The sequence below is a fragment of the Orbicella faveolata genome, unplaced genomic scaffold (genome assembly GCF_042242905.1).
Source record: "Orbicella faveolata isolate gen_17 unplaced genomic scaffold, um_ofav_v1 contig_35, whole genome shotgun sequence".
Taxonomy (NCBI): domain Eukaryota; kingdom Metazoa; phylum Cnidaria; class Anthozoa; order Scleractinia; family Merulinidae; genus Orbicella; species Orbicella faveolata.
In genome coordinates this window covers 4,308,248-4,320,007 of record NW_028301564.1, presented here as the reverse complement: position 1 = coordinate 4,320,007, position 11,760 = coordinate 4,308,248, and the positions used below count along the sequence as shown (strand labels likewise).

The window sequence follows — 11,760 nt, the reverse complement described above, 5'->3', positions numbered from 1 at the left end:
AAGGGCGCTCGTCGGAAATTTTGAAAAGGGCTCTTAAGAGGTACCAAGATCCTGTTTTGTGGGCGTTGCTTGACATGTTTTTCACTCCTAAGAGGTACCATTTCTAAAACAACACATTATCTCCTGTCATATATATTTTTTTCGGCTCAATACCCTAAAAGGTACCGCAAACCTTCTGCTGTGGACCTTTTGAGGCTGAACATCCTCTCACCAAAACGTTTTTAACCCCTAAAAAGTACAACGAGCACCCCTGTCCTTTTTAGGGAGTCCCTCCCGGGGGTGAAGGGTGGGAGGGTACGGTACTGAAGTAGGTGACATATATGGAAACGCACACGGCTTGGTACTTCTGTTAACAGCCTGGCAGTTAATCCAGTCCCTCGTCTCTGAAGTTTTGGAAATTCCCTGCTTCCCCACTAGTTCGAAGCACATGGACCGCGGCAAAATATCCAGGAACTTGGGAATGTTCAAGTTTTTTTTCGGTTGCCAAGTTAGCGAGGCTTGAGGGTTTAAATGGGAATGATAATAATGAATTCTCAGCTACATTTGAGCTATATTTTCATGGCAGATCTCAGATAACTTTTACTTCTCACTTGAGTTCATCCATTAACCGAACATCCCGTAATTTCCGAAGAACTTCTGAGTGATTCCAAACTCTTTCGAGACTTACCACAATCCGATCGACGACGTTTATACGATTGTTCCAAACAATTCGAGAGGAGCACCGAGCAATCTTCATTAAAAACGTTCTCTTCCATTAAATAATTCGTCAACTTGACTTTCAGCTGTCTGTCTACTCCAAAGGTGTCATGGAGCAGACGGCCGAAATTTAAATTAGTCATTATCGTTCCATAACTGAGCGAAATCCTCCCCTCCCCTGTACAATTGTCGTGATTTGTCCGTGGTGGGCTCAGGCACAAATGTCAACTGCCCTTGCTTTTTCAGCCACCCCCAGCAACATATCAAGTTCTCGCCTTAGCATAGCTATAAGGATATAAAAATATGCCCCCTTTCTTGTGCTTACACCCCCGGTGGAGGTTAACCAAGAAGTTTTTGGTAGAGGTGTGCAGCCCACATCTTAAAACCCTTAACCCACTTCAGGCCAAAATCTGTGATTTCAGACTTAGGCCAAAAATCAATACCCCATTTCAGACCTCTAAATTAGCTAGCACACAGCTCAAATATATGACCGCAACTTACCAGAAATGGCTTCCAATTTCGTAAAAGCTTGAGAAGGCCTACAAATTTGCTAATGTTAATGCAGAAAAAAAACATAAGTTCTTTGTCGGCGAAATACCCAATGCCAAGCCGGACTGGTACCTCTTGGGGCGTTTAGCTCAAACGGTCCACAGGGGTAGCTTTTTCGGTACCTTTTCGGGTATTGAGCAAAAAAAAAAAAAAATGACAGTAGATAATATGTAAGAATTGGTACCTCTTAGGTACCTGTTGGAAAAGAAAAAAAAAATTAAGTCACGCCCACAAAACAGGATCTTGGTAGTTCTTAGGGTTTCTTTTCAACATTTCCAAGGAGGACCCCCATTCTTTTTATATGGGAGATCCCCCCCCCCCCACCGGGCTGCATATATGGTAATACCTATATAGCCCATATAACGGAGTACCCACTGGGCTTGCATCTCAGTAATCCACTTCAAGAGTTTTTTTAATAATGACAATGACAATAATGATGATAATGATAATGATAATAATAATACACATAAGGGTACACATAAAAAACCATTAGTCTGATGCTAAATATAATTTTTATTACTTTTAATGCAAATATGCAGCCATTTGTTTTGTGATCTGACAGACTAAGTTTGACATTACCCTGTCACCTTAGGACTAGAGTAAGGAAAATTGTTTCTCTAGCTAGCCTATTAAAGAGTCTGAACCTAACTATGTCTTACTTTCACATAACATTTAAATTATTATTGAACTCCACTTAGCAGGGTAGAAATATCAGAGGTTAAACATGTAAATTTTAAACCTCGTCTTGTGACTCCCAAGAAATTAATGCTACTTCCCTTGGAAACACGTACAACATGGCTCTTATTTTAATTATTCTGTTCTATTTGCAGGTTAAGAAAAACACTTCTCACGATTGTAGGAGCTCTAAGTAGACAAAACTGAGTCTTATTACAAATTATAGGGAAATTAAGAGCTAAAACAAGGTTTCTAAATTGCATCCAAAAACTGAGCTTCAGCAGATAACAACATGTGCAACACTACTAAAGCTTATCCCTCTGCACGCAATGCGTGCCTAGCCGGAAACATAAGCGGCCCAGGGAAAGCCTGTTTTATGCTTCCACAAAGAGAGCTAGGTTGCTGGCAGCGAAAGGCTGAGTGGAAGTGGGGGTTGGGAGGTCGGGAATTTATCAAAATTAGATTTAACAATATTTTAGAACTACCTTTTTTAACAGCAGTTGTAACTGTAATGCACATCTCATGACAGGTGTCAAGCTGTGAATTATACAAGCTTCCTGAGCAAAAAGAGTCAATCATTTATCTTGGTGCACTACAAAGTAGTTATATCAATGATAACTGCCCAACTTTAACCTCCATTAACTGAGCTTCTAATTGACGTGCACTTTAGTGGATGGCTAGTCAATGCATACATTGATTTAAAACAGCACACATGACATGGGTTTAAGATGAATAAAACATTCAGATTCTATAGTAGTCAGGTTCCTGCCAATGTCTAGTTTTAAACCAAATAAAACCATTCAATCATTGCCAAAAGCTGCAGCACAGATTCCCACACAACACACACAACAACACAGAACACCAACCACAATATACATGGAAGTTGTTACCCAAAATGCAAACAGGTACAGAGTCTTATGACAGTAATTGGGATCGTCAGTGTCAGTATAGTTAGGATGGTAATTTTGATAGATCCAGACATTGCCGCAAATAAACCAGACAAACAGGAAACAGTCCAGAAAGGACTCCAAAGGCCTTTTCCTACTCTGTCCCTCTTCGTCCTCATTGTCTCTTTGTTTGACTCTTTGACCCAATGAAATGAGGTTTCTGAACGCTCCAACAGCTCCAGCAACTATTAGGTAGATAGGTATCTTGTCTTCAACCGGGCATTGGTTCTTGTATTTAGCACCTGCAAAGGAAATTACAGGTTGCATTTCTAAGGAATGACAGTCTATCAGCATTAGTAATTAAAGAAGCAACATCACAGGCATTTATTTGGCGACGTTCTTGTTGAAATCGTACTTAAATTATGTATGAGTAACTTAGCAGATACACAAAATAAGTCTAGAGTATTTGCATAATTATGTAAAATACAAGCTTATTCCCAAAGAAGCAAAGGTTTTGTAATACACAAGCAAGTAAAACTTGGTGATAACAGCAAACAATGTTTCACAGTCACCATGACACCATTTTCAAGTTCAAAAAGATACGAAATGAACTGTAAAGAAAAAATTAGTATGGATTTATCTGCTTCGTATTGACCCTCTTGCCTTGATTCTATACCTTTTTACACTGTCAAAAGAACTTTCAATTGACTGCAACTAAGGTAACATCAGCATACAAGCCAAGTAGCCCATCAGACCTGAGCTTATCCCAGTTTCTGTAGCATGAAGAGACTAGGAGTATTTCTACTCCCTCCTGGATGGGATTCTAGTCCATCGCAGGTTTACCTCCACAGGACTTCAAATAACAGCCGGTCAACAGACAATGTCCGGTCAAAAATAACTTTTGTCTCAACAAATTTGTCATTTACACTAGTAAGGAAAAATTTAGAGTTTCAAGATTTAATATTTAAAGGTTCAATATTATTGATGTTTGTAAAAAAGGAGGGAAAAAAGGCGGATACTTAACTTCCAGACCAAGAACTTTTAATAAATGATTTGTAATAGTCATAAAATTTCCAGTTATCGTTGCAAATTTTTGCACGAATGTGATACTGAATTTGCTGTACCATGCATTCCACTTTTCCAAAATAAATGCTTTGAAAATTTACTTGTTTCATATTTAAACATCATGTGAAGGGGGGGGGGGGGGCACTTTTATAAGGATAAGACATAATCGATGTTTGTCTGGCCAAAAATGGGATATGTCCGCGCAAATATAGGTTTGACCGGACAGAGTTCCGAGTTACTCATTTATACACCTGGGTGGGAGAGGCACTGTGAGAGTAAAGTGTCTTGCCCAAGAACACAACACAATGTCCCTGGTCAGGGCTTGAACCTGGACCACTTGATCTGGAGACGAGCAAGCTAACCATGAGGTCACCACACCACCGCTGCAGACTAAACCGTACTAACAGCTCTTGAAGAACTACAAACTGAGCCACTTGAAACTATAAAATAACTCTGCAGAACATCAAGACTGTTTCTGCAGAACATTCGAGCAATAATGGCAAAAATAAAGTTACTAAAAAAACGTCATAGCATGGTAACACTTTGAATACAGTTAAGAAGTTATCGAGACTTTAGCTCTCAAGCTGACCCCGTGAGGGATCCCTATTTCAACCAAAATGGACTTTTCATGTCAGTTCAAAACAAAATAACACACCCTTTAAGCATTTTAAGAGGATTGACATAACCTTTCTCCAAAATGCTTGAGAATTTAACTGTGAGGTCACTCAAAGTAATGAATTAAAGTGAGATGTTTCAAATAGTATTCAAAATGTTACCGTAATACAAGTAGATTTCTAGTAAATATTTTTTGCAGTTATATGTTGCTCAAACTTTGAGTGGAATCCCTCTTAAATGAAAAGTAGAAACAAGCAGATGACCCATGCCTGAACAATCTTAGTTTTAGTATTTCACTTACCTATAACTATCATTGCAATAGGAATTGCCATAACCAGACCAATGAGAATAGTACAACCAACTACAAACCAAGGGTACAATAATTATTATGATTATTGAACTATAATTAAGCAATATTGAGTCACACAGTACTGGAAGCACCGTTGGCATTCAAGGGGTTACATTACGGTTTTCGGCAGGAGGGCAAAACTATATGAACTAAATTTCTTTATAAGTTAGAATAAATTTTCTCTAGATGGTCAAACCAGCCAGGCAAAATCACCCACAAAGTCAGTCAATTTGCCTTGTGCCCAGCTCTTAATGAAACCCCTAAGAATTAGGCAAGCTTGTAATAGAGCAAGCTTGAATTAGAGAATTAACTCTAAAAATAACCAGGACTTTCCTTCTAGGCAAGATAAAGAAAACCTTCTTTTGACCTGGGAAGGAACTGAATCTGTGACCAGATCAGGTAACTGTTATTGGCTGTGATGGGAGCAACTTGTGAGCAAGTTGAGGGTTATTCCGGGTTATTGAGGTGAAAATTTGTGGCAAGGGAGGTGTGAAAGGTACTGTAAAGCAATGTTGAGATACTCAGCACTGTTATCAGACATAGTGCCAGTAAAATAACCGAGGAATTTCCTTGGAATATTAGCCAGAGAAATGAATTTAGGATCCAAACTGGGTTGATGCTCAGGACTTAAAATTACTGTTAAGTACTTACTAGTTCCAGCAAGCAGCAAAATCAGTTTTTTCACGAAGTCCATGATTGAGCTAGAACTTCGCCTAGCACCTTGGATTTCACCAAACAAAGACTGATATGAAGGAGGAGGCCCTAAAGGAATAGAAAGAAACCACAATCAACAACAGACACTTGAGCGTGCCACTAATGTTATCACTACATATTAGAAAACACCCTGAAAAAATTCACCATCTTTATTAATTTATCACTACTCATGATGACTTCAATAGCGTTGATCCTAGCAGTATGCAGGACACCTGTCATATATGAACTCAGTTAAATGATCTTGCTCTCCATGAGTTCTTGTAGCTCAGTGGATAGAGCGCCTGCCCGGTGTTCGGGAGGTCATGGGTTCAATTCCTGTCGGGGACTCAGAATTTTTCTTTGTCCCAAGCTCGTGTCATGTTGATTAATTCATCTCCACATTTCATTACCGAGCTTAAAATTCACCATCTTTATTAATTTATCACTACTCACAATGACTTCAATAGCATTGATCCTTGCAGTATGCAGGACACCTGTCATATATGAACTCAGTTAAATGACCTCGCTCTCCATGAGTTCTTGTAGCTCAGTGGATAGAGCGCCTGCCCGGTGTTTGGGAGGTCATGGGTTCGATTCCTGTTGGGGACTCAGAATTTTTCTTTGTCCCACGCTCGTGTCATGCTGATTGATTCATCTTCACATTTCATTACCGAGCTTAAAATTCACATCTTTATTAATTTAGAAAACACCCTGTTTACAACATTGTGTAATTATATGCTAAAGGGTGTTGCCAGGGTTCTCCACTGCTAGGCAACACACCAACCAGACTTTAATAAATTATAATAAATTATTATGCAAGATACAAATACTCCGAGGTAGAAAGAAACACTGCAAGAAAGATTTGTCTGGCCACAAAACGCAATACACTGAAATGGTCCAGTTTTTAACTGGGACTGAGCCAGGGCTTGCAAAAAGTACGTGTACTGTCTGGTCTTCTGGGACAAGTAAACTCTCCTTTCAGGCAAGTGACTTTTCATTCTCACTTGCCCACTGGGCAAGGACCCATGCAAGTCATCTGCCAACTAAATAACCCAAAATTTGAGAGCTCCTTGTCGGAAGAGCAAGGTGAAGTTAAATGTTTTTTTTGGAACCAGTGAACACGATAAGTTAACTATCAGGTCACTGCAGCAGTGATCTTATGTACATCACAATAGCTATGAATCTTGCTTCTTAAGATTAGAGGCTCCAACCTGTTGCTTCATCGTAAGATGGAGGAGCACCACTGTCTGTTCCATAGGTAGGAGGACCTCCTGCACCAGGTTCCACTGGGGAGCCCTGAAAACAAAAAACACATCAGAATTTCTTATCACTGGTATTCTTTGCAGCATCTAATCCATAAGGTGACAGTGAACAAAATGTGCCAGACAGAATCAAATGGGATGCCATGCACATGTAATAGGCGGGTTTTCAATTGAGTGTCATAAAACCAAAACCTACTCAGCCAATCTCAATTGAAAACCACTCTAAGGCTCACATAAAGCTTAAGAGCCCTGATCTAAACCAAACTTGATACAAAATAGATGGGGTGGAAATTTGACCTTGGTGATTGGAGTTAAGATTGGGAGTTTGACATATTATGGACGGGGCAGCACTATTTGTCAGACATCTCACCAAGATTCAACACTGTTCTCTGAATCCATAATAATTTATCAAAGTGGGAGTTCAAGAATTCATTTATTTCTTTTCCATCTGCCACTTGAGAAACGAGATGAAACTGGATCAAGAGAACTGTAAGTAGAGTTGGCCGACACAATGGACTAATATATCTAGAGACACTTGGGTGAAACATCGGCCGAGTATCGGTTGACACTTGACCGATACACGGCCAATACTTGAACCATGTATCAACCAAGTGTCAGCTAACAGTGTTGACCAACACCTCCTATATACAGTAAACAGGATCCACGAAACCTGGGCGAAACTTGTTTCATCTTGCAGTGGCTTGTGACACGGCACTGGAACACCATTTTATGCCAGGAGTACCGGAAATTGACCAAATAAAAATAATCATAGGCACCCACAGCGTGCAAGAGTTATTTTTTTGTGTGAAGTGTCGGAGATTGGAGCATTCATGGTACAGTAATGATTTGGTTAATTTGACAAGTGTTTTTGGTTGCGATGTTACATCGGTCATGGTAAGATAGCTAAATAGTAAGCCATAAAATGTTTGACCGAACAAACTACAGTAATCTTACATGTCTCCAGATTAATGTAGATACCATCTTATTTTCTAACAGGCAATTTGATTCATTCTTTGATACAACCCACACTGTGATTGGTGTGACATGTGCACTTGCATAACTCCCTCACTCACAGATCACATAACCCCTCCAACTCCCAAGAGGAATTTTTGCTCAAAAATACTCAAGTTAATTTAGAGACTTTTTCGCATTTTATAGGAGTTGTAAGTTTACTTTTTTACACAACACAACACAACTTCACCGAAAATAGAAAGAAAGAGAAAAAAACCTCTGACACGTTGAAAGTCTGATTTAATTAAATTGCACTTTAACTTGGTGCCGCGCAGTCTTCGAAGAACATTTCAACAGTGTTCATACTTTTTACCTTTAAAAATATCGGACTGAAATGAATGTCATCTCGCTACTGCAGAGACATAAAAACCGTCCAGAAATGAAAGCTTCTTTTTTGTTTAACATCCTGGAAACAATAGCCGATAACTTGTCAGCTCTAATTGAATTTACTCCCATATAAAAAACAAAAGTGTTAAGTCACCATTTGTTACTAAAGATAGCAAACATCTTGTGGGAAAGAGTGGTGACGATTCGTCCACTCTAATTGAATTTACTCCCTTGTGAAGAGCATGAGTGTCAAATTACACTTTGTAACTAAAATACAAAAATATCTTGTTATATTTGCATGCAATTAGAACAAAACAATCGTTACCTGCACCTACTACTGTAAACGTTAGAACTGTTTCAAATGTAAAGTCTCATCGCCTCTAAAACATGTCCTAAGAACTAGAAGCGACGATTCGTGACCTCTAATTGAATTTACTCCTTGTGAAAAACAAAAGTATCAAGTTACCTTTGTAACTAAAAATAAAAATATCTCGTTGCATTTGCATACTACTAACTCACGAACTGTTTCAAACCTCAAGGCTCATCTCGGTTGCGTTTTCACTAGGCCGATTAACTAGCTAAACATTCTTTCTAGGTGTTTGTTTACAGACCAACATTTGCTAGTTAAATGTGACATCTGTTTTCACTGGAAATTAAAACCAGGAATTTAACCCACTGACTCAGAAGATTCAAATTACAAAACCACACAACTTTGAGAAATAACTGAGAGAGGAAACGCTTTTAATGACCTCTCTTGTATTGATTCTAGCTATATTTATGCGCAGGAGACGAGAAGGCATTTTTTCCAGAGGATGTGGTTAATGTCCCCAGAAACGAGGAAGATGCGACGAAATGTTGTAATGCAGGAACTTGTTCTGCACGTCAAGCAACGCGGTGTCCTGGCCAAGGAACTGGAGAATCTAGCGGGACTGTAGGAATGGTACACCAAAATAATTGAGAAGGACTGTTGAACTCGTCTGCCACTTAAAGTTCTATTTCACAAAATGAACTGCGATACGAGCGCCCGGTAGATATTGTTGCCAAATTCTTTGCAGGCGTCTGTCACTATGCACAATGTGATTGGCTGCAGCATTTACTGGGACAAGGGATGAGGGTACCGGGACGAGGTAGTATAACTTGGCATGAATTTCCGGTGGTATTGGCGAGATAATCGCTTCTTTTTTCTGGTGAAAACAACGTGTACTTTTAACTCGCTAAACTCAAGATGAACTGTTTTCACTGCATTTCCGGACTTTTCCGACTTTATTTAGCCAAAATTGTTCTAGTGAAAACACAACCCTCGTTCATTTAAAAAATCGTCAGCCTAGCCCACAAAAAATGTCGAAGTAAACCCAATATGTGAATAATTCCTCCTCTTTTATAGAAGAATAAATATGGCTGTTCTGAACTCTATCGGGATCAAATCTTCTCACATACCATTTACCTTTACAACAAGAAATTTGATTGGCTGTTTATAGCAGATCCAATCTGATTGGTGTGACATACATACATCTCTCACTCACTCACTCATCCACTGACCCATCCATAACATACCTGACCCGCCGACTATGAGGTATTTTTTTGCAAAAAAATAACTCAAAAATTATGCCTAATGCCCAGGGGGTTGCCAGGGAGAGAAGGGGGCAGGGGGGGGGGTTGCAAGTTGAAGTTTCAATAAATTTTTTACTGCACTCACAGAAATTTAAGCAGGTTTGACGTTTGACCCTTTACTCTCTAAAAGTGCCATTTGGCACACAATGTCATAACTTTGTGAATAGTTGAGAGATTTCTATGCATTTTTGCCACGAAAATTGCCTTGTAAAGATCTGCTCATTGAAGGCATAAAATTGTGACCCCCTCCTATCTAAGGCATGGTTGACCACCCCCATTAAAGGGAGCACACAAGGGAATGCAAAAGAGTTGGTGGTTAATCGCGAGTAACAGGGTGAATTTCATCCAAACTTTAGGAGTTAAATTTCCGTTTGAAGACCTTTGAGGCGAACAATCAGGTTTTATCAACAAAAACGTAATTTTTGTTAAGCTTTGATATCTTATTATAAGTATCTATCAATTCATAGCGAAAATTTTATTCAGGGTAGATCACAACAAGGTGATTACTAAATACAGCACAGTTGGAATCATTACACGCGTGGGCAGGTCGCATTGAAGAAAACTTTCTCCTCAGTAAGTCGTGCATGTCTGAAAAACCGCCATCGCCAACTTCTCAGACACGAAAATAGAACTTTCTGATTTCGGACCAAAAGCAGTCTTCTTTGCGACAATTTTAGTTTGCTAACAGAGTTCTAACACATAAGGGAACGGATCTAAAGCTGTTTTTAACAAGGTCATGAGAGAAAGGAAGTAAGTCATGGGACGTTTGGTTTCATTTTCAACACGGTGGAAACTGAATGCACTCAACAAGGAGAGTTGTCAAAACGACACGCTAATACTGCAGAAGTAACTCTCGTCTCTGAACAAACTAACTAGACATCTTAAAACAAAACAAAAAAATGAAAAGTAAGCATGTTTGCCCCAGTTCTAAAGCTCATAGTTACGCGTGCTGGACTTCGTCGACTGAAGTGGTCGCCATTTGGCGCGAACAGGCTTCGATCGATCACTACTTTAAATAAAGAAATGAATAAGGCAACGACTGACCTCTATTGCTCGTTTTTCGGTCTCCGCCATCACTCAATGTTCATGGATCTTATATTATCTTTGTTACATGCACTCCGCTAGGAGCAAGTCGTCCAGACTCCTAAACTAACAGATGAATACCGAGTTCACTCCCAGAAAATGACGTTCGGTTGATCGAATAAATTATACTCTCAACTACCCCGAACGAATACGTCATTACCCTATCGGGGAGAGTTGAGGCAATTGTTTCATAAAATATTGCAACCGAGGACAAAAAGTTCAGGGACCGCGGAGCGGGAGGGACTGGTGGGGCGAAAATTCCTTGGGTTGAATTTTAGGGCGCACAAATATACATTTGGTAATATTGTAGTCAAACATCCAACACGCTACATGTGCTTTAATCAAAGCCACGAAATGTACAATTCAAACGATAGAGTTTGGCGAAAGACGATGAAAGTGATGAAAAGTGAGTGATTGCTACAAACAAAATAAATTACAAGTTATGAAACGAATACAATAAAAGAAATAGAAATAACGAGGCAAAGGGAAACAATACTTACAAACATCATATGACTAGGACAGCTAGGAACATGATGAAGGAAAGCGGTGAAGACAGTTAATTGAAACTAGATGACTGTAACGTTGTGATAGAAATACACAAATACAATGGAAAAATGCATGCAAAAAGGGACTGAAACAAAAATGAAAATGTGAAAAAAATGCAACAGAATATTGTTTCAGTGAAAGTGGGATAAATGAAAAGCATGCAATGATAACGGAAAGAATGCACGAACAAACAGAAAAAATAACAAAGAATTCAATGCGGCACACACAGTAAGCGGGCAGAACTTGTAGAGAGAATTTATAGGGGGACTACTTTGTAAAAGCCTGTTAAGGTTTTTTTAGTCCTCCTCCATTCATTCCTATTTGTCTTCATTTAATATAATATATATTGACTGAAATGGAAATAAACTTGATTGCACAGTGGCCCCTAATG

General features: G+C 39.2%; 1 protein-coding gene across 1 annotated transcript; it reads right to left on the bottom strand.

The window, feature by feature from the left end:
* Positions 1 to 1,740: 1,740 nt before the first annotated feature.
* LOC110046654 (transmembrane protein 272-like) lies at positions 1,741 to 10,955 on the bottom strand. Its single transcript, XM_089273256.1, has 5 exons — positions 10,785 to 10,955; positions 6,741 to 6,825; positions 5,488 to 5,598; positions 4,789 to 4,848; positions 1,741 to 3,109 (listed from the first exon to the last, which is right to left on the bottom strand). Exons 1-5 carry the CDS (start codon positions 10,812 to 10,814, stop codon positions 2,721 to 2,723), a joined length of 675 nt encoding a protein of 224 aa, XP_089129382.1. The 5' UTR covers positions 10,815 to 10,955; the 3' UTR covers positions 1,741 to 2,720.
* Between the last annotated feature and the right edge of the window lie 805 nt (positions 10,956 to 11,760).

Coding starts and splice junctions, on each gene's coding strand:
- LOC110046654 (XM_089273256.1), bottom strand. CDS start 10,814: ATGGCGGAGACCGAAAAACGAGCAATAGAG. Junction 5,599..6,740: donor ATCTTACGATGAAGCAACAG/GTTGGAGCCTCT, acceptor CTATTCCTTTAG/GGCCTCCTCCTTCATATCAG. Junction 3,110..4,788: donor TATTGCAATGATAGTTATAG/GTAAGTGAAATA, acceptor TTTCCTTTGCAG/GTGCTAAATACAAGAACCAA.